Raw genomic sequence first — 23,061 nt, 5'->3', positions numbered from 1 at the left:
TGAAAGCATTTTTTTTCTTTTTGTTGCGTCCGACACGACCCGCCAGAGCCACCAAATCCTTTAGTGCTATGGTCGGTGAGCAATTTTTGCTGCGTCTAGTGTTTACTGGAGCACGACAGGCACAAGCCATGGTGTACGCCCGGAGACCGCAGTGAACGTGCGCCATGAGTTCAACAGCGCGTGCTGTGACCGAGGCGACATGGGGCAACAAGCTCGCCGGTAGCATGGTGGTAGCACGGCAAGGGCGACAAAGTGCTACAAACCAGATTCAATGCTTAAACGGTGGCACACGTTGGGGCCTCAAGTGCGGTGAGGAGCGCGCGCAAGTCCGGAAATGTAGCGGCGAGGAGCGTGCCCAAGCACGGAAGTGCGGTGGCGAGGAGCGTGCGTGAGCCCGTGCGGCAGTTCGACGAGGTTGGGGGTGGTGGGGGGGGGGGGGGTTCCTCCCCTTTTTTTTTACCACGGAGTATTTGAAGATGAGGACGGCACTCAGGAATCGCACGGCCCGCATGACCCTTATGCACATCTGGCAGGCGACCGCCCGAAGTTTTAGCCGGTAGACCGGCGCCTAGCGTGTGCCAAAAAATAATTCGAAGGTAGAGAAGTTTAACTACATGCTTTACAGGAAGTCATGTATTTTGGAACATAGATTGTTTTAAAATTACGCATGTAGTATATATTATAGTACAAACAAATGCTGTGTTTTGGAGACCCTGTCAATGTTCAGGACGTCAACATTTTGAGAACTGGACAGAGGTAATACAATATTGCTCGCTTGGAGGATGTTAGCTGCCCAACCTTTTTCATGGCAAAACTGCAGCATAGTTTACATTAGAGTTAAGAATCCATTTATATTTTACAAGTTGAATCGGCTATGGTCAGTATATGCTTTACACTGACAAATTCAATTTTCCCCTATACACCTTGTTTCATTCCTACGGAATAACAAACTGACTGAGAAGGATTCTTTTTAGGAGCGATGGTAAGGCCTTTAGGCTTCGGTTCGTTGGCTAAAGAATCATCAAATCATGAGCTGCTGATGTACGGCAGTGGCGTGGTGGAATGAAGCTGCTGTCAGAGTTGCTGCTGCAGGGAGCTGACGGTCAGGGATTCAGTCATGTTCTGAACAATAAGCTGAAAAGAAGACCAGATCAAAAGCTGAAGAAAATATTTTTCTCAGAAAGGAAAAACAATCATTTCGCGGATATTTGGAAGAAATGCTCGTTCGTCATTTATTCATGGAATATTTTCTGAGATCATCAGGATACTTGATGGACAGGCTCTTCAGGCCGGATATTACTCACTTGGGCAGATGGCTGCTGCTGCTGGTGATCGTACATGGTGGCGCCGCATGCCGCCGATGCCCAGTTCTGGAAGCTGGCCTCGTCGCCGGGCCTCGGCATCTCATAGTGGCCGCCGACGAAGTCCATGGCCGAGGCCGCCGCGTTGTCGACGTGCAGCTCCATGTCCGGCCTGAAGAGCCTGTCGTTGAGGAGGCTGGCGTGGTCGAAGGCGGACTGGTACGGGAACTGCGCGCCGAGATGCAGTGACGTCAGGCAGTCGCCCTGGCTGAACTCCGGCTGCTGGTGCTGGTGCTGATGTACCGCCGCTGCCTGCTGGTGCTGCTGCTCGCCCCCGGCGGTGTCCGTCGACTGCTTGCTCATGCTGAAGTAGCCCGGGTAGCTCTGCAGCGACGTGCTCGTCGAGCACCCGATGTCCCTGCGTGGTGGAGTGCGTGAGTCGTGGACGATTATGTTTCTTCTTCACATAAATGCTACAGTAGTGCGTAACAAAATTCTTGACCAACCACCCCTGAGCTCAGTCCCGATACTCACCTCTGATGGAGCAAGCTGGGGTCTTCAGGTAACATCATGGCCGGCTGTCCATCGCTGCCGCCGCCGCTGTGGAACCACGACGAAGGGTTCGGGTCACCGGTTAGCCCCAGAGGTAGCTGCATCTCGTTCTGGAACTGAAATTAAATAGCAAGGGCCAACATCTCGATCAGATATCTGAACCTGAAACCAAAAGCTCTGAATTTGTGAAGCTGAAAACTATTACCTGAGCAGCAGCGCACTGTAGGCCCATCAGATGCTGCTTTGCAAAGTTCTCCTAAGCATATCCAACAGGGTACAACATGAGATCGAATTCTGAGTGACAATACAAAATTTAACAGAATTTATACTTCGGATATTGAACAGCTAGCCGGTTATGCTGAACACAGTGTGCAGCACGCATTAAGATCGGCTGGAGTTAATAAGAAGGTTTAGGGATATCTCTACCTTATGAATGCCGATGCGATTAAGAGATTCTTTGAGAGATTGCTCCATCGCTCTTATATGGTCTATATTCTCAACCTTCTCGGGATCGCTCCAATAACTGAAGAAAAAAATATGCCCAACTGTTATGCTCCTCAATTTTCATGGTTTCCCTTCAAGTTTTTGTAAAGAGCTACAATTAACTCTACCATAAATGCATTTTTTTCAAAGGCCCCTTATGAAGTGAAGATCACGTGTCATGAAAACATTACTTTAGACGGCACTGAATGGAAAGATTTCAACAGATATGCCTCTTTTTTTAAGTAAAGAGCGTATATGTCTCTACTTATTACATTGAATCAATCAATAAAGTAGCAAATTTGTGGAGCTGCTTAAGTGAATTGGTGCTAATTAACTACCTGAGACGCTTTTGAACATCTGCCATTTGACATTGCAATGCGCCAAGATGACTAGATAATTCCTGTGAAACAATTGAGCCAACGAGCATTAGATAGCGAAAACCAGAAAGAAGAAATTTCATGAAGTGCTCATCGCCCTAGCTGTGATATATGTTGAAGAAGTACCTCGACCGTCTGACCCCTGCAATAGATTGAAAAGAACTAAATAATAAGAAATTTCGTTGGAATTATACATTTCTGCAATCATGCTGCTCTCTTGATATCCAAAATAAATAGTAGCAAAATTACCCGGAGCCTAAGAAGTCCTGAATGTTGACATCATGGTCTAGCTTCTTGAATGTCTTCTTTAGTGCCTTTTGGGAACAAAAGCAGATTAGTCAGCTCATTCTCAAACTTAATCTGCTAAGGAAAAATGCCTTGATAAATAACTCTATCTGTTGGCATAACATACTTCTAAACTCTCCAGCTTCCTGTTAAACAGAAAGAATGAATTTCAGCTGATATGTTAATATAATTGGTTCAGCAGGTAAACAGAAAATGTATGTAACTCAAATACCTTTTAGCCCTTTCCTGAGGAGTTTGTTGTGCATACTTTGCAATGACTTCGTCTATGGGGCTGCAAATTGAATAGTATATCAGGTAAACATGCAATTCTGATTTAACTCTGCCATCCTAAATATTATTAGCAACCCATATCTGAAAACATGACAGATATATGGCTAAAGCATTGTTTTGTAATTCTACGATTTCACCCAAAAGAAAAAGCATGGAACTACTATTGCAAAAATGAAAGAAGCACAATGACATAAAAACTGTAAATTGAATGGTGCTTCAGTCGGAACATAGGACCATACAGGTAAATTTCAGAATTGGTGAAATGCTTTGAAAAATCAATTCCTTTGTTTCAATTAACTAATCAGCCAAGAAATGGAGCAATTCAATGGCAAAATTGCAACAATTTCATAAAAAAACTAAGCGTATTTGTTTTAAGAGAAAATTAAATGTCCATCTCTGTAGTCATATTATGGGCTTGTTGACCTAAATCTGAATGAATCAACCCAGATGAATCAAAACCATTACCTTTTGTCGCCGACGCATATGGTAGGCCTTCCACTGGGGGAAAACATGAGAAGAATGAGATCGATATCACAAAGAATGGATAACTCTTTGGCCTTCTTGAGAATCCCTGACCGCCGCTTAGAATATGTCACCTGCCGCCCGCTGGTGTTCTCCAGCTTCTTGATCTTGAGCTTCACCCTCCCCATGTCGAAGAATTTCCGACCAAAATTATGTCTTAACGTCACACCTTTCACCAATTATGATACAATCCGATGGAATCTGGATGGGAAATATTTTTGTTATTCAGGATATCCGCGTCGCAGTGGAGCATGGGACGATCCAATCGCTCGGGCCCAGATATGAAAGGAATGCTTCCTTGTTGTGCGCGGTAAAATCGAATCGGTCTAAGAGATCGAACCAGGAAACAGGTGGGGATCTGGAATCTTTATGGCCAAACAGGAGGTGATCCCCACGAGCCAACGAGGAGAGATCGAGCCAAGAACCGGCGAAATCGGCAGTTCTTGGGTCGATCGGGGGGGAGAGAAGGGGGCGAGGAGAGAGATAGGGGTCAAGAAGGAGAGAGAGAAAGAGGGGGAGGGGGGGGGGGGAGTGGTGTGGCTGTGCGCGGAGGGAGAGAAGGGCAGAGAGAGAAAAGCGCGGGAGGGGGTAGGGGGAGGTCAGGGTCCAAACTAACCGGGCGAGAAGGGCTCGGACAGTTGGAAATGTTTTTAGTTTCTCCAGACTCGTTTTCTACGTGCTTTTGTTTATTTTCTCCTCGTCCTAGTGTCCTTCACACCTTCATGTATCTATACCAAAAAATATATATACATTTGAGTAGTTCCATTTTTTTACTAGTGGAGATGAAATGTTTCATTTCTTTCGTGGTGAGCTTAGCTCGGACTGAGCAGAAAACCAAGGAGGCTTCAATGTGACTCGAGTAGAGGCAGAATTCTTACGCTATGATTTTGTGATACTATGGAGCCAGCCAACAATATATGAGCAATAACAATATCATGTAAATCTTTCCAGTTTTTTTATACAACCAAATGGTGGACAAGTGTTTCCTTATATGTGTTGATAACAATTGCATATTCCTTGTGGGCCTCTTTGCATAGTTGCCACCGTCACCGACCACCCAAGAGTTGTTCAGGAGTGGATCAACAATGTATCCAACTCCCTCAAAAAGGTGGAGATGAAGGTTACCGGTCTCGACGCAGAGTACACGGAACGTGCCACTGGGATGATCCAACGCGCCGTCGTCCTTCAGTTGTGCCTCGAAGATGAAGTTTTGGTGTATCACATCGTACACGCGCCCTTCATACCAGGTGAGCTCCACGACTTCATGTCTCGGTAGGACATATACTTCTGTGGGGCAGCCATCGAAGGGGACAAACAGAAGCTCGTGCCGTACAACATTGACTTAAAAAACATCGCGACCTACAAACAAGAATTCCTATAGACGATTGTGATAAAAAAAACATCATCCCTATTCGACGTAGAAATTCTATGGTCGGAAAAAATCTTGAGAAGGGTGACGAGACGATGGGATTAAGGTCGTCTGGATGGGAGAATTATCCCTTGACCTACGAGCGGATAAAATATGCTACCCTCGATGCCAGTGTGAGTTTGACATAGTTGCAATGTCGAAAGAGGTTGTTGCGAAGACGTCTCCCACAGGAAATGAGAAGAAGAAGAAGAAGAAGAAGATGATGATGATGATGAAGAAGCTGCGCCAGCAGCAGGGCATTATAGATGGATGAACTCTTTCCTCTCTGGTAAAAAAATTCTCTCTGTGTACATTGATATAGATGAAATATTTCGCTAGTGTGCATGTCTTTAAAACAAGTGAAGTAGTGTGATACGTCTCCAACATATCTATAATTATTTTATTGTTCCATGTTGTTATATTATCATTCTTGAATGTTTTATATTCATTTTATAGCAACTTTATATCATTTTTGGGGACTAATCTATTGATATAGTGCCCAGTTGAAAGGATCGAGAAGAGGGGTCTAGAGGGGGGGGTGATTAGACCCTTAACAAGCAAAAGTAGCAGTTTTTAGATTCTTCAAGTTAAGGTTGAGATTTAGCACAAGTTTAAGCATTCACAATACATTTCAAGCAAGCATGACAAGAGTATATGCAACGGAAAGAGTAAAGCATGCTAATTGCAAGAAAGTAAATGATGGGATTGGAGTGTGCAAACGCAAAGAAGACATGGAGATTTTCGGTGTGGTTCTGATAGGTGGTGCTATCGTACAACCACATCGATGGAGACTTCAACCCACGAAGGGTAACAGTTGCGCGAGTCCACGGACGGCTCCACCCACGAAGGGTCCGCGAAGAAGCAATCTTGTATATCCCATCATGGCCATCGCCCACGAAGTACTTGCCTCACTCGGGTAGATCTTCATGACTTAGGCAACAAAAAAAAACGGTCAGCCAGATGAAGGTGTGTGCGATATACGGCATGCGGTTCACTCGGATGAACTGTTTGCGTTGAGACATGAGAACAGAAATGGTTCAACTTAACAAGATGTGTGTGATACGCGGCAAACAGGTCTGTAATCAGAAATGTGTGTGAAGACCGATAATAACACAGACGGTTGCTGCTAATAAGACGTGTGTGTTGTGCGACATGATTGCATACAGAACAACAACATACACACACACACACACACTTATAAGGACATGTTTGCATAACCAAATTAAACATCCACTTACATAGGTGACTACTACAACCATGGCATTAGCACACACCAAAGCAAACTATTACATGCATAATTACATAGGTGGCTACTACACACATGACATTTCCACACACCAATAAAGTAAACTATATATTACATGTATGATTAACTAGCATAAACGATCATCTGATCATCATCTACTTCTTGTGACGCTTGCTCTGCTTGTGGCTCGATCCGGACTCGTCGATTTTGGTAACGAGGCACTTCCTCATGTCCACGATCCGCCTGTGCATCTCGTAGCATGTGTACATGCTCTTGGTCGCGAACCTGAAGTGAGGTCCATCCAGTTGCCGCATCCAGGCCCTGTGCCAGGATAGGGGACTTGTTCTTTGAGCATCCTGCTTCATCTTTTCGTAGTAGGGGTCGATGATGGCCGAGGCAAATTAGACCAAGGAGTCCTTCTTAGTGATGCCCCAGACCCTGTAGTGGTCATAGATTTCGACAAGGTTCTTGCAGGCCAAGCCCGTAACACTGAGCGCATTTACATCGTCTTTGGTTTCCACCGTGGCAAACTTGTAGTCGGTGCTGTTGACAAACCTGTTGAAACGGTCGCAAGGCTTTGTGGCCATGTAGTAGTGGTAGATGAGGACATGATGGCGCATGCACAACTGGGCGACAACAACCTTCAGATCTATGACGGGACGACCGACGGTGTACTGGAGATCGATGCTGACCACCTTGTACTTGTCTCCAGTAAGCAACTGCTCAACGTTGTTGATGTAGTCGTCCACCACGGCCGGTTCGATGGTGTACACCACCGAGAAGTCCGTCTCCCTCGCATGGGTCTCCACTCTATGCTTGCCGAACTCCATTGGAGCGCTGCTGTACATCCCCTCTCTATGTGTCGTAGTGGGTGTGCTTGTTGTGTTGTGGGGAGCGATCGAAAGGTTGAAGAGACTAAGGTTATAATGGCCGCGGGAATTAATGGGGAAGCCGGACGCCCAGGAATATCGATAGGCCCTGATGGCAGTTCTAATTTGCAGCGTGACTCCATCGTGCCGCACGGAACTGCATTGCGTGGCAAAGCGCGCCGCGCAACCGCATGCATACGCGGCCCCCGACGTGATCGTGCGCACGCCCAACCGTTGGCAGAGCGTGCGCGAAGGGACGCAAGAAGATCGCTCAGCGGTCGCCTCAACGGCAAGCAACCATATATATATGTGTGTGTGTGTGTGTGTGTGTGTATGCATATAGCAGTTGAACACGCAAGGAAAATCTGTCCACAAGCCGAGCATGCCAACGAACATGAGCAGAGCGCGCCAACGGACGCGAGCAGAGCGCGCCGCGGCGCCTAACGGCGGGATAGACCTGCATTCAAGCCAATCAAAATAAGACTGGAACGGACATGTCTGTATTGAGCAAATGGATCACACATGTCTGTATTGACTGGAACGAGAATGCAATAGCAAAATAAGAATTAAGGCCACGATGATGCGATCGCAGTGGTGGTTACAGGAGGCAAGAAGAAAGATGCATCCATCAATGTACGACCTCCTCCTCCTCAACTCAGTGCGCCGGCCGGGCCATCGACCGGCGGCTTTTCTGGCGAGGTCAAGGTGCTTCTCAGCAAAGGCATCCAAGGCTTCCAGCCGGCTGAATAAGGCCAATGTCGTAGTGTCCTCACTGGCCTCGTAGATACCTATTTACATGATTCGCTCGTACACATGGATGCGTAGGTCGACGGTTTCTTGCAAGGCGAGGCGCCTCGCGGCGAGCGCGACCTCTAGGTGGACATTCTTCGTGGCGTCGGCGGGACAGTCGTAGGGCCACCAGTGCTTGAAAGAGGTTCCGACCATGGAGGCTGATTAGGGTGGCAGGCAATGAGGAGCCCGGGTGCGCGGGCTGGAGGAGTACGGCAATGTCATCCGCGAGCTTCTTGACGACGGTGAACCTGTTGGTGGTGCGAACGATCATCTAGTCCAACTGAGAGTCGTAGCTGGCGTCGACAGCGGCCATCCACCAGCCGATCGCCAACACCTTATGGAGACGATCCACGATGCCATGCCGCAGGCCGGCGTTGTGGACCATCTGGCACAGCCGCTAGCTGCTCATGCGCATCGGCGCCATGGGTTTGAAGTGGGCACTTTTGCGCTTATTACTGCAGGTGCTTAGGAAAATGCTTAGTTAGGTGCATACGATGTGGTAGATGCATTGGAATGGAGGGGCGCCTTTACATGAGTGCAAACTGTGTTGCATTCACATCGTGCTGCCTCTTTTCCCGGTCCTCCCATTACTTCCCTCATGCATTCACACGATGCTAATTGAAGAAGGGTGCATCATTGGCCGTCCAACATTTCAGGAACCGCTACCGGCCCTCTCCCTCGTCTGCATTAAAGCCGTGTCGGGAACTGCGCCGCCCGCTGTCAAATCGAATAGTACTGCGCCGCGCGCAGCACACCTGACTGAACACGCCTCCTCGCCTCCATCTATGCTTAATTACTGAATTTTAGTTGCAAAAATTAGATACTGCTAGTGATTTTTAGCTTCATATTTTGACAAATCGCAGTGTTACAAGGTTGGCAAATGGCAATGTTACTAGATCAACAAATGCCAATCTTTCTGGTCTGACAAATGGCAACATACCCAATATGACAGATGCAAATCGCACCAAATTGTTTGTAAGTGGTTCACACGGGTCATCCAAAAGAACATTTGTGTTCAAGAGATGTACAAATCCTGCTCTCACTTTGCATACGGGTGCTCTGTCTGAAACCATCATCCTTGTTGTGAGAAGCTCTGATTTGTGAGAAGCATATACCCAAACCTACCCCAAATGGGACAAAACATTTACCATGGCATGTTGATGCCGCACCATGATAGCATGCCAATTTTCATGAATTTCAGACGAGTTTTGGATTTACTAGAATTTAAAAACCAGGTATCTCAATGTTTGCGGCCGAGTGATGGTGGAAGGGTGTTTGGAATTCATTCCCATTTTTCTTTCATGGGACCTACGCATGCACCCAAGGACAAAGATTTGATTTTTCAACCAATTTATATGCACAAGAGCATGTGCATGTAGTTCAAATTTGAATTATGCACATAAATGCATTGAAAACTCAATTAATGCATAAAAATGTCCAAACGAACCCCGAAAGATAACAAAAACTAACACAACACTCATGTTGTCTATGTTGACATGATAAAAATTTGAAAGCAATAAGAGGCAATGGATATCGTTTCGCCTCCAAAGTTGGGACGTTCCCTACCGAAACCATCATCCTTGTTGTGAGAAGCTCTGGTTTGTGAGAAGCATATACCCAAACCTGCCCCAAATGGGAAAATTTTTACCATGGCATGTTGATGCTGCTCCATGATAGCATGCCAAGTTTCATGAATTTCAAACGAGTTTTGGATTTACTAGAATTTAAAAACCAGGTATCTCAATGTTTGCGGCCGAGTGACGGTGGCAGGGTGTTTGACATTCATTCCCATTTCTTGCATGGGACCTAAGCATGCACCCAAGGACAAAGATTTGATTTTTCAACCAATTTATATGCACTGAAGCATGTGCATGTAGTTCAAATTTGAATTATGCACATAAATGCATTGAAAACTCAATTAATGCATAAAAATGTCCAAACGAACCCCGAAAAATAACAAAAAATAACACAACACTCCTGTTGTTCTATGTTGACATGAGAAAAAATTTGAAAGCAATAAAAGGCAATGGATATCGTTTCGCCCCCAAAGTTGGGGCATTTCCTACCGAAACCATCATGCTTGTTGTGAGAAGCTCTGGTTTGTGAGAAGCATATACCCAAACCTGCCCCAAATGGGATAAAAAATTTACCATGCCATGTTGATTTCGCTCCATGATATCATGCCAAGTTTCATGAATTTCAGATGAGTTTTGGATTTACTAGATTTTAAAAACCAGGTATCTCAATGTTTGCGGCCGTGTGAGGGTGGCAGGGTGTTTGACATTCATTCCCATTTCTTGCATGGACCTAGGCATGCACCCAAGGACAAAGATTTGATTTTTCAACCAATTTATATGCACTGGAGCATGTGCATGTAGTTCAAATTTGAATTATGCACATAAATGCATTGAAAACTTAGTTAATGCATAAAAATGTCCAAATGAACCCCGAAAAATCACAAAAAATAACACAACACTCCTGTTGTTCTATGTTGACACGAGAAATTTTTTGAAAGCAATAAGAGGCAATGGATATCGTTTCGTCCCCAAAGGTGGGGCATTCCCTACCGAAACCATCATGCTTGTTGTGAGAAGCTCTGGTTTGTGACAAGCATATACCCAAACCTGCCCCAAATGGGACAATAAATTTACCATGGCATGTTGATGCCGCTCCATGATAGCATGCCAAGTTTCATGAATTTCAGACGAGTTTTGGATTTACTAGAATTTAAAAACCAGGCATCTCAATGTTTTGCCGGCAATTAACGGTGCCGTGGTGTTTGAAATTCACTCCCATTTCTTGCATGAGACCTAAGCATGCACCGAAGGACAAAGATTTGATTTTTCAACCAATTTATATTCACTGGAGCATGTGCATGTAGTTCAAATTTGAATTATGCACATAAATGCATTGAAAACTCAGTTAATGCATAAAAATGTCCATATGAACCCTAATAATTCCAATTCTTTTATGATCACTGCAAATAAAAAGGTCTACCAATTGAAACACCATCCATGGCCGCTGTGACCCCATTATGTAATTCAAATCAAGACGAAAAATCAAGTAGATCACACACTGTTTATTACAACCAACCATGTGAGATGTAGCACAAAATATCTTGGAGCACCGTCGGAGTATAGTACGCATACGGCTTACGCAAGAAGGTGCAACGGCTAAAGTCCACAGCCCGCTCTGAATAAGGGACCATGTATGATGACACTTTGCGCGCCAGTATTTTGGCTGAAGCGATTCCAAATTTTCGGCTTCCGTCGAAATATCTACCTCCCCGCCCCTCCCCTTACCAAAAGCCACATTTCCCCTGTTTCCGCCTTCCTACCCAAGTTGAAACCTTCACTCCTTGTTTGTAGCACCGCCACCTCCTCGCCAGCGACCCTCCTTCACGCTGCTCGGCCTCGCCTATCCAGACAGGTAATCCACACCCGACCCCCATCCTCCTCCTCCTTCCACATCCCACATGCCCCGACTGCCGGCGCGAGCGCGACACCTTCCACCCAAATCACCGACCCTTCCACCAAATAAGTGCCGGCCTAAGCCATGGTGCACACAGTATAGCCAGGACCTCAAGGAGCATTTGGCAGTGGAGAAGCAAATCGCGGCCGCACGCGCGGATGAGGTCACGATGGCTACCATTTGTGCCAACCCCCTGATCTCGGAGGAGCACCTCGCCGTCGAGGCCACCGTTGACGCGTCGCACGCAGACGCCGCGACGCGGTTGGCCGCTTTAAACTAAAGTTCGTGGTGTTTTCTCGAGGCCACCGTCGGTGCCTTCGATGAAGACTACGCGGTGTTCTCAGCGTGCACGTTCTTACCTCATCTCGAGAGCCAGCAGGTTGTTGCCCGGAGCGGCTCAGGCAACTCACCACTACAACGAGGGCACCCACGATGCAGAGGCATCGCCCTCTTCCATGTCCAAGGAGCCAATCGTCATCGATATCTCCAAGAATGAGGAGTAGCTTGTCTTACTAGCTCACTATAAGGACTCATGTTCATTTTTCTAGCAACTGCCTTTCCCTAACAAATTCTGGTGAATTGTGCTATCTACTTTTACCATGCAATCTTCGGCTATAGTGTATATGTTCTATATGTCGTGCAATGTGGTGTTCAGTTAACTGCTTGGTTCAATTCTGCAAATGTGATGCTCAATTCTTTAGGGTGCAATATTTCCAAGTTGTTAAGCATGCTTGGTTTGGTTAACTGTCTGATCTTCTATTAGGAGTATGTTATATTGTGCAATGTGGTGCTCAATTAACGTTTGGTTCTTTTGTTGTGGTGTTTAGTTAACTACTTGGTTCAATTCTGCAATGCGATGTTCAATTGCTATGGCTGCATTCTCTTATTGTATATCATGTGAGGAATAAATTGAATTTGGTTGCACTTAATACATGAGAAACATATACAAGTGCTATATTCCCTAGTTCTTAATCATGCTTGGTTTGGATAAATGGGTTTTCCATGTGGTTTGAATAAATCTGATGAATCTGCAATGTGCTTATTTTTCATCAACATATTTTACTGATAGCATGCTAACCCTTACTTAACCTGATGACTAAATACCTTATATGTGTTGCAGGGAAACAATGGGAAGCATTGAGATTTACAAGATGGTACTAACTATTATACCTTGCCTTTTTGTATCCATTTGCCCCGTTTCCAATATAGAGAAGATATTTATGCACATCCTTATTTTCAGGCTTCACTCACGATTACCTCTCAAACCACCTCTGTGGTCAGGAGGCGAGGAAAGTTTTCATACAACACCCACGGTTCAATATTGAAGTGTTCCTGAAGAGGTCGAAGGATGGACGGTCAATCATCCACAGGCACTGGCCTAAAGTTGCAAAGACCTTCAACATGAATGAAGGCTCAATATTCGCCTTCCGCTTCAGCAGTTTTCTAGATGAGATGCATCTCTCTATGTACCGTCTACGATGCTAATTTCGAAAGGTTCTAGATGTTGCGTGTGAAACTTGCTGTTGGTGCAGTTGTGTAATGGGGTGGCTGAGTGCTGAAGCTATATCATGTTGTACTACGATGTATTTCAATTATGAAAACCTGCTTCCTTAATATGGAAATGGAATATATTATGTGATTAATATGAATGTCAATTAGATTAGTAAATGGATTATTAATAATAGGGTAATTAGCCCACTAATTGGCCAATTAGCTTGCTAATTGGGCTTTCCTATTGCAAACGGTTAATGAGAAAACACCATGGGCGATGACCTCAGGCAACACACAAAGTTTCTAGGAATAATCCATGTTGGATCAATGAACAATCACACATGACATTCTCTTGAAAACTATTTGTGTTATGCCACCTTGCGCAAACGTTTTCCTTGGAGTGACTGTGTGGGATGTATATATGAACGGAAATGTTTAGCGGTGACTGACTGTGTGGGATGTACTTACGACCGGAAATGATTTCGCCTGTATAATTGTATTTTTTTGAGCACTACTGTACGTATTTCTGTATTTGAGTGCTCGCCAGTCGCACACGACCTCATTTTGCCGAGCTTGTGTGCCAGGACGGCATATTCCCGATGGTTTCTGGGTCGTGTGGGAAGGACCCCCGTATCGCCCACACTCACTTGGCAACGATTCCGAATGCCATCACGGAAAGGGGTTGAAAACCGTTTGTTTAGGACCGACGCGTACCAGTGCTTGTGCTTCAAATGATAGTCTCCCCAACAATTAACTCTCTCTCATAGATTTGGATATGGTGGAAAGATGATTTGAGTGGAAAGCAATTTGGGAAAGGCTAGAAATCATGATTCTTGTGGTAGGATTGGAATATCTTGATCTCAACACATGAGTAGGTGGTTCTCTCTCAGAAAATGTATGCTAGAAGTGTAGGCACGTTCTGATGGCTCTCTCACATATGGAGAAGGGGGTGGAGGGGTATAAATAGCCGAGGGAGTCTTGGACTAAGGGGTCCTCGGGCGTCCAACCTATCGGATATGGGCCGGACTGATGGGCCGTAAAGATACGAAGACCGAAGACTCTACCTGTGTCCGGATAGGACTCTCCTTGGCGTGGAAGGCAAGCTTGGCGATCAACTATGAAGATTCCTTTCTCTATAACCGACCTTGTGTAAACCCTAGATCCCTCCCATGTCTATATAAACCGGAGGGCTAGGTCCGTAGATAGCCACGAATAATCATAGCCAGGCTAGACTTCTAGGGTTTAGCCATTACGATCTTGTGGTAGATTAACTCTTGTAATCTCTATATTCATCAAGATCAATCAAGCAGGAAGTAGGGTATTACCTCCATAGAGAGGGCCCGAACCCGGGTAAACATTGTGTCCCCCGTCTCCTATTACCATTGATCCTAGATGCACAGTTCAGGACCCCCTACACGAGATTCGCCGGTTTTGACACCTACATTTGTGCTTTCATTGAGAGTTCCACTATGCCGTCCTCAAAAGGTTTGATGGCTCCTTCAATCATCTACAACGATGCTGTCCAAGGAGAAGTTTTCCTCCCCAGATAGATCTTCGTGTTCGGCGGCTTCGCACTACGGGCCAACTCGTTTGGCCATCTGGAGCAAATCGAAAGCTACGCCCCTGGCCACCAGGTCAGATTCGGAAGCTTGAGCTACGTCGCAGATATCCGTGGAGACTTGATCTTCGACGGATTCGATACCACGGCAGCCGCTCCCAGCCACCATGATGAACATGACTTAGATCTGTCATTGGGCCATACCCAGGAAATTGCACCTGAAACCGCTCTAGCCTTTGATCCGGAACAGGTCGCGCCATCCGAGGACAGGAAGCTCAACGCCGCCACAGAAGCCGCAGACTCCCCGGTGTTGGAGCCGCACACAGACTTAACTTCAGGTTACATCTGTGTCACTAGAGCTACGGACTCGTTTCCGGTTATAAGTTCCGAACTATGTGCGTCCGCGCATGTCGAGCATGATCGGTCATCGATCGCCGAATTCAGCGCCGCAGACATCTTCTGGCACTCGCCTCTGGGCGATAAACTCGTTAAGAGCACTATCTTTAGTGAGAGGTTCACAGCCGGATTGTGTCCGGCTCGAACCGAAGGCTGATGATGGAGAATTTCACTTCCCACCCACCGCCCACTTCATAGCCACTTTCGAAGACTTAACTAACATGCTTGATTATGGCTCCGACGACATAGACGGTATGGACGACGACGCCGGAGAAGAAGAGGCCCAGAACTCATCGTTCACCGGATGCTGGACGACCACTTCCTCGTATGATGTATACATGGTGGATGCACCAAAGGAGAATAGCGACGATGACAAGGAAGATCAGCTGAGGATAAACCTTCCGAGATACAATCAAAGCGTCGGCACCAGCGGCGCCGCTCTAAGTCACGCCGCAGTAAAGACAGCAACACCGGCACAGGAGAAGATAACACTCCAGAAGGTGCCGAAGACAACAAAGACCCCGTTGATGCAGCCACTGAACAGGATGAACGGGAAGATTGGCAGGTTAGCCCTGGTAAACATGCCACACACGAAGACTTGGAGGACGGTAGTTATCTTCCGCTATTCGAGGATGAGGCGGGCCTCGGCACTGAGGATTTCATCGTGCCTGAGGAGCCTCTTGAGCAGGAGCGCTTCAAGTGCCAGCTAATAGCCACTTCAAGGAGCCTGAAAAAGAAGCAGCAGCAGCTTCAAGCTGACCGATATCTGCTCAATGACAAATGGACCGATGTCCTTGTAGCCGAAGAATACGGCCTCAAGCGCCCAGCCAAAAGCTAGCCGAAGTGCAAATTGCTACCTCAGTTCGATGAAGAGGCGCCGGGACACATACCACCACCCCGCAATGCGGCTGACCGACCACCACATGGTCAAGATAAAACGGCAACTCAAGCCGAATAAAAGCCCGCCCCGCCTCATCGCAAAGGCAGAGGTAAACCAGCTCGCGGTCATACATATGACCTTCGGCAGGACCTGAACAATAAAGCAGGACATACTAGATCGATCTATGGATCGTGAGGACGTGACCCGACACGCGACAATGGCCATCTATTCGGACGTGACAAACCCTATCATGCACGAGCTGAAAGCCGCAGAAGGACTCCATCAGAGCTACATCGCGATATGGCCCAATATAGAGGCGCCGCACACCCTCATTGCTTCAGCGACGAAGTCATGGAACATGAATTCCCAGAGGGTTCAAACCCGTGAATATAGAATCATACGATGGAACTACAGACCCCGCGGTATGGATCGAAGACTTCATCCTCCATATTCATATGGCCCGCGGCGATGACCTTCATGCCATCAAATACCTCCCCCTGAAACTCAAAGGACCACCCCGACACTGGTTGGACAGCCTGCCCGAAAATTCCATCGGCAGCTGGTAGGACTTGGAAGAAGCCTTCCTTGATAACTCCCAATGTACATATGTTCGACCTTCGGACGCTGACGACTTAAGCCATATAGTCCAACAGCCCGGAGAGTCCGCCAGGAAATTCTGGACTAGGTTCTTAACTAAAAAGAACCAGATCGTCGACTATCCGGATGCCGAAGCCCTAGCGGCCTTTAAACACAGCATCCGCGACGAATGGCTCGCCCACCACCTCGGCCAAGAGAAGCCAAAGTCCATGGCGGCCCTCACGGCACTCATGACCCGCTTTTGTGTGAGCGAGGATAGTTGGCTGGCCCGTAGCAAAAACAATGCAAGCGACACCAGCACCCCTGAAGCTAAAAATAGCAACGACAAGTCCCGACGCAACAGGTACAAGCGTCGAAACAACAGTGACAACCCCGAGGATACGATGGTCAATGCCGGATTCAGTGGCTCTAAGTCCGGTCAGCGGAAGAAGCCGTTCAAAAAGAACAATTCGGGACCATCTAGCTTGGAACGCATACTTGATCATCCGTGCCAGATTCATGGCACCCCAGACAAACCACCGAATCATACCAACACAGATTGTTGGGTTTTTAAACAGGACGGCAAGTCAAATACCGAAAACAAGGATAAGGGATCGCAAAGCGAAGACGACGACGAGGAGCCCCGGCCACCGAACACAGGGGGACAAAAGAATTCCCCCCTCAGGTCAAAACGGTGAACATGGTATACGCCACCCACATCCCCAAGAGGGAGCGCAAGCGCGCGCTGAGGGACGTCTACACGATAGAGCCAGTCGCCCCAAAATTTAATCCATGGTCGTCATGCCCAGTCACTTTTGATCGCCGGGATCATCCGACTAGTATTCGTCACGGCGGTTCAGCCGCACTGGTCCTGGACCCAATAATTGATGGGTTCCACCTGACGCGAGTCCTGATGGACGGTGGCAGCAGCCTCAACTTGCTCTCTCAGGATACAATGCGCAAAATGGGCATTAGCCCATCACAGATCAAGCCCACAAAGACTACCTTTAAGGGAGTCATACCGGGCATAGAGGCCCGCTGCACGGGCTCAATCACACTAGAGATTGTCTTCGGATCTCCGGACAACTTCTGAAGTGAGGAGTTAATCTTCGATATCGCCCCCTTTCGTAGTGGCTACTACGCACTGCTTGGATGAACCACATTTGCTCGATTCAATGCAGTGCCACACTACGCTTATCTCAAGCTCAAGATGCCCGGACCACACGATGTCATAACAGCCAATGGAAACATGGAACACTCCCTACGCACCGAGGAGCACACCGTTGCCTTAGCGGCAGAGGTACAGGGCGGCCTTTTCAAGCAGAACCTCAATTCGGCGGCCGATCCCCCGGACACTGTCAAGAGAGTCCGAACCATTCTGCAGAAGGACAGCTCGGCTCGTCAAGAGCTCGACTAGCAATTTGGCCTCCGTCCTAGTCCTGACCAAGTGGCGGCAGTTGTACCGCGCGTACATAATTACGCACTAAAAGTACCATGGACACAGATGGAGGCATAATCAGCTTGTGATCCGCAATACGGCTCGATCGCCCCGGACACACATAATTTCAATATTTCCTTTTTCCTTTTTCTCTTTTTCACAGCCTTTTTCTGGCGGCTTGACCATCGATTCTTTTCAAAGGATAAAAACACCAAGGTGACAAGAAGCATGGACATACTCGGGAATCTTTAGGCGGTTTCTTTAACGATCCCTTTTACCTGTTTTCAGGACCCACACGCAGCTCTCCCTTGGTTAAGGCATAGTAAATAGCATTCTGCTTATGGCATTATTTGTATAAATGCGCTTTAATGCACCAATGAAATTATCATAGAAACAGTTTGCGGCCCAAATTTTACGGCCCTAGCTTGCCACTTGTTCTTCTTTTGTTTCCATTTTGTCTTTTCTTTTCTAGTAACTTTATCAGGTAACACCCATACACTCTGGTGCATTTCAATTTGCCAGGGGCTTCATAGCGCCCCACAACATGGCAACAAAAGTCCGAACACTTTTACAGTACAGTTCGGCACCCCGAATTTAGCATTATATGCATTGGCTTCGAATCATGTCTTTGGTCAATAGTTGGGTTTCCCCGCTCCTGTGCTTACTACCTTACGTTCCGCTGTATCGGCTAGGGTAGTAAAGGGCGAACTACTGTGATTGTGCCCTGGTTTACCCAAGTGAGCACCTCAGTAGAGAAAGCCGAAAACTGACTGTCATGATGCGGCGAGAGCCGGTCAGCTCTTCGGAGGTCTTAAATCCTTAGAGATTTTTTCCGCATTATGCGAGGGATCGGTACTTACCCGATCAAGTGTTTACAGCTTCCTAGTCCGGATACTAGGGGCTGCGCCTATATTTCTATTGTCGAACTCCTATGGCTAAGTGACGGTGCTAAAGCCGCATAGTCCGATTGCCTGGTTCGTCGCGCTAAACACCTCCTTCCAGGACCAAACAATTGGATCAAGAGTGTTTAGATTATATCCCGAACACCCTCGTATTTCCTACGTGGGGGCAGAAACCGACAACTGGCCAACTCTCAGATTTCACATAACACGGCCACGCAGGAGGAGAATTTTTTTTAACAAAACATTATATTACATAGCGATTTTGTTCCATCATACAAGGCAAAGACAACATGAATGTATTCATTCAAAAATAATGTCTTGCACACATTGCGTTGCTACAATGCGAGACCCCTCCAGTACATCCCCAAAATACTGCTCGGGCGTGCGGTGCTCTTTGCCCTCTGGTGGCCCTTCGGTCGTCAGCTTGACGGTGTCCATCTTTTCCCACCACACCTTGACGCGGGCGAAGGCCATGCGTGCACCTTCAATGCAGGATGATCGCTTGACGACGTCCAGCCGAGGACATGCGTTCACCAATCGCTTCACAAGCCCGAAGTAGCTGCCGGGCATAGCTTCGGCAGGCCACATCCGGATTATCAAATCCTTCATGGCCAGTTCGGCCACCCTATGCAGCTCAACCAGCTGTTTTAGCTGATCGATGAAGGGCACGGGATGCTCTGGCGCAAGGTATTACGACCAGAATAGTTTCTCTGTTGAGCTCCCTTCTTCGGCCCAGAAGAACTCCGCGGCGTCGGACGCACTGTGCGGCAGATCTGCAAATGCCCCCGGAGAACTCCGAACCCGGGTTAGTAGGAAATATTTCTTCTTCACATACTTGCTTTGCATACTAAATGCCTTACCCGCTGCGATCTTCTTGGCCTCCTGGATCTCCTGGAGGGCACCCTGGGCTTCAACCCGGGCCACTTCCGCGCTTTGGCGAGCCTTTGAGAGTTCTGCCTCTTGAGCCGAAACATCTCCCTCCAATGCCTCATACTTCTTCACAACATCGTGGACCTCTCGCTGGACCTCGGCCAGCCTGGCCTTAAGCTTCTTATGAGCGGCCTGCTCCTTGACAGCTTTCCCCTCGGCTTCGGCCAGGGCCTTTTTTAGGGCCTCGACCTCAGTCATCGCCCCTACACATATCATGACACTACGGTCAGTATACATCATTTATTCTTTCCGAATACATAGCGAGTCACTACATACCTTGCTGGTCCTCCAGCTGCTTCCTCGGCTGGCCGAGCTCCTCTTCGGCCCGCTCCAGTTTCTGCTTTAGTCCAGAGACTTCGACAGTGTGAGAGGTCGCGGCTAGCAGCGACGCCTGCTTATTCAAATCAGACACAGTTTGGTTAGCTTCCTGCGAAATTTAATTGATCCTCTGTCCGACTTTTCTTTCCGAACACCGGACAATGTCTCAGGGGCTACTGTCTATATTGGGATTTTCTTGGTTAACGTCGCTTACCTCAAAACCTGTCAATAGGCCGCTGCAGGCTTCAGTCAGTCCGTTCTTAACAGACTGAACCTTCTCAATCACCATACCCATAAGGATACGGTGTTCTTCCACAATGGAAGCGCCCCGTAGCGCTTCCAATAGATTATCCGGTGCCTCTGGTTGGACAGAGGTCGCCGGCGGGATGGGAACGCCTTCTTCTCTTGAAGGAGGCTGCTTGTCGGACTCCGGGGCCGTATGGGTCTCTGGATCCGTTCTCAGAGGGGGGCCAAATTGTGCACGGCCCCAATCGTCAGTCTCCATGGGGGTCTGTTCCCCCATGTGTCTGGCGGCCGAGGTGTCGCCCTCCGGCGCTGCTATGACAGCCTCCTGAACCTCTCCCTGGCCTGGGAAGGTCCTTTGGGACAACACCTCCTCGTCTCCCTTGGCCTTGGGAGAGTAAGCGGCCGGCGGTGTCTCGCTGGCCATTTCCTTTGAGTCCCACGAGCCTCTTGATGAGGATCACTGGGAGCTGTCATGGGCCAGACTGCAATAACATGATTAAACCATATAAAGTACCATAAGGTGGAAAGGCCGGATAAATGCATGTGTACGGGTTCTTAGTACTCACGATGCGGCCAGGGGCTTGTTCCGGGGGCGCCACTCCGAACTGCTGTCGACGTCCCACGCGGAGCTGCCCACGAGAGGGCCTTTCCCCTTCTTGGGCGCCTCCGCCTCCAGATTTGTGGAGGCCGCCCTCTTCTTCCTCCCCCCATCAGGGGGAGAGTCGTTATCCTCCTCCTCCTCATCGTCGTCGTCTCCAGCAGCGGAGGAGCGGGTCTTGTCTTCGGACTTCACGTCCGAAGCGCCCTTGCGGCGGGGGCCACTCCGGGTCCCCTTGGCCTTCTTGTCCTGCGCCTTATAGGGCGTCGACACCAGCATCTTCGCTAGACGCAGGATGACTAGTTCTTGAGGCAGCGGAGCCGGACACTGGATCCGCTTCGCCATCTCCATCCATTCCTGAAGAAGCAGTGATAATAAAAGCTCAGATATCATCCTTGAAACAAGCAAGTAGAGGATGCATAAAAAAACATACCTCGTTGGCGAGGTGGTTAATGTCATGCCCGCGGTCCGAGTCTGTGGCTGGCGGTGTCTCGTTGCCCTTGAAGAGCAACTTCCAGGCATCTTCGTGAGTGGTTTCGAAGAGCCTCTTCATGGTATGGTACTTCTTCGGATTGAACTCCCACAAAGGGCGACTTCGGCTTTGGCACGGGACAATCCGACAAACTAGCATTACCTGGATTACATTGACAAGCTTGATATCTTTGTCCACCATGCTTTTCACGCGCGTCTGCAGTGCTATCAGCTCGTCTGACGAAGACCAATTCGGGCTCTTCTCAACCCAGGAGGTGAGTCGCATGGGAGCGCCGGAGTTGAATTCGGTAGCTGCGGCCCAGGTGGCGCCGTGGGGTTCTGTGATGTAGAACCACTGTTTCTGCCATTCCTTGATAGTCTCCACGAATGTGCCTTTTGGCCAGGAGACATTGGTCAGCTTGCTCACCATGGCGCCTCCGCACTCCGTGTGCTGGCCATCCACCACCTTGGGCTTCATGTTGAAGACCTTGAGCCACAGCCCGAAGTGGGGTTGGATGCGGAGGAAGGCCTCACACATGATGATGAACACCGAGATGTTGAGGAAAGAGTTCGGGGATAGATCATGAAAGTCTAGACCGTAATAGAACATCATCCCGCGGACGAAAGGATGGAGTGGAAACCCTAGCCCGCGGAGGAAATGAGGGATGAATACCACCCTCTCGTTGGGCTTCGGTGTGGGGACGACTTGCCCCTGGGCTGGAAGACGGTGGGAAATTTCCTTCGCCAGATACCCGGTCGCCCGAAGCTCGGTAATGTCCTTCTCCTTGACAGAGGAGGCCATCCACTTGCCTTGACCTCCGGATCCGGACATGGTTGAGTGTTTGCTCGAGTGGGAAAGAGGAGAACTTGGGCGCTAGAGCTCAAGAGTGGAAGGGCAGAGGAAGAGAGAAGGCGGGGGAGAAGGAGGGGAATCCTTATCCCCTTATAAAGGAAGTGAATATCGAACACCTCCACACTCGCCCTAAAACTCGCCTATTCCCAAGGGCTGTGTAAACGACATGGTTGGGTTACCCACACCCGTATTAATGAGAATCCCACGATAAGAGGGCACGATGTCTGCTTTGACAAAACGTGCCAATGGAAACCGCATCTTGAAACGCGGAACGACAGACAAAAATGGTTTAATATAATGGCCGGACAGACGTGATGTCATCTTGTAAAAAGTTGTCAGCAGATGGGACTCGTGAAATATTATATTCTCTGCAGTTGTGTGTGGTACTTATGTTGCAGATCCGGACACCTTCGTTTTATCCGAAGACCATCTTAGAGTATTCGGAAAGTGGAACCCGCCTTGCAATGCCGAAGACAATCTGCGCACCGGACACATCGTCATTGAAGCCTGGTTCAGGGGCTACTGAGGGAGTCTTGGACTAAGGGGTCCTCGGGTGTCCGACCTATTGGATATGGGCCGGACTGATGGGCCATAAATATATGAAGACTGAAGACTCTACCTGTGTCCAGATAGGACTCTCCTTGGCGTGGAAGGCAAGCTTGGTGATCAACTATGAAGATTCCTTTCTCTGTAACCGACCTTGTGTAAACCCTAGATCCCTCCCGTGTCTATATAAACTGGAGGGCTAGGTCCATAGATAGCCCCAGATAATCATAGCAAGGCTAGACTTCTAGGGTTTAGCCATTA

At 48.1% G+C, this 23,061-nt stretch overlaps 2 protein-coding genes across 5 annotated transcripts; both read right to left on the bottom strand.

The window, feature by feature from the left end:
* Positions 1-757: 757 nt before the first annotated feature.
* On the bottom strand, positions 758-4,319 carry LOC125553825 (agamous-like MADS-box protein AGL65). 4 transcript variants are annotated; one of them, XM_087518089.1, is made up of 12 exons: positions 4,152-4,319; positions 3,755-4,012; positions 3,231-3,290; positions 3,126-3,144; positions 2,963-3,027; positions 2,840-2,855; positions 2,675-2,736; positions 2,280-2,376; positions 2,059-2,109; positions 1,836-1,969; positions 1,305-1,719; positions 758-1,134 (listed from the first exon to the last, which is right to left on the bottom strand). In XM_087518089.1, the coding sequence occupies exons 2-12, from the start codon at positions 3,937-3,939 to the stop codon at positions 1,075-1,077; spliced, it is 1,164 nt and encodes a 387-aa protein (XP_087374215.1). In that variant the 5' UTR covers positions 3,940-4,012; positions 4,152-4,319; the 3' UTR covers positions 758-1,074. The 4 variants fall into 4 exon arrangements, with proteins under 4 accessions (XP_087374215.1, XP_087374218.1, XP_087374216.1 ...); XM_087518092.1 differs by having other exon boundaries at positions 758-1,096; positions 3,755-4,319; XM_087518090.1 differs by having other exon boundaries at positions 758-1,086; positions 3,755-4,319.
* Positions 4,320-17,786: 13,467 nt separating this feature from the next.
* Positions 17,787-22,233, bottom strand: LOC147975299 (uncharacterized). Its single transcript, XM_087520356.1, has 4 exons — positions 21,565-22,233; positions 20,045-20,159; positions 19,826-19,971; positions 17,787-17,876 (listed from the first exon to the last, which is right to left on the bottom strand). The coding sequence occupies exons 1-4, from the start codon at positions 22,231-22,233 to the stop codon at positions 17,787-17,789; spliced, it is 1,020 nt and encodes a 339-aa protein (XP_087376482.1).
* Between the last annotated feature and the right edge of the window lie 828 nt (positions 22,234-23,061).

Source organism: Triticum urartu, chromosome 4A (genome assembly GCF_056163025.1).
Source record: "Triticum urartu cultivar PI428250 chromosome 4A, HENAU_Tu73, whole genome shotgun sequence".
In the NCBI taxonomy this organism is placed as follows: domain Eukaryota; kingdom Viridiplantae; phylum Streptophyta; class Magnoliopsida; order Poales; family Poaceae; genus Triticum; species Triticum urartu.
This window is presented reverse-complemented; position numbering and strand designations above follow the sequence as displayed.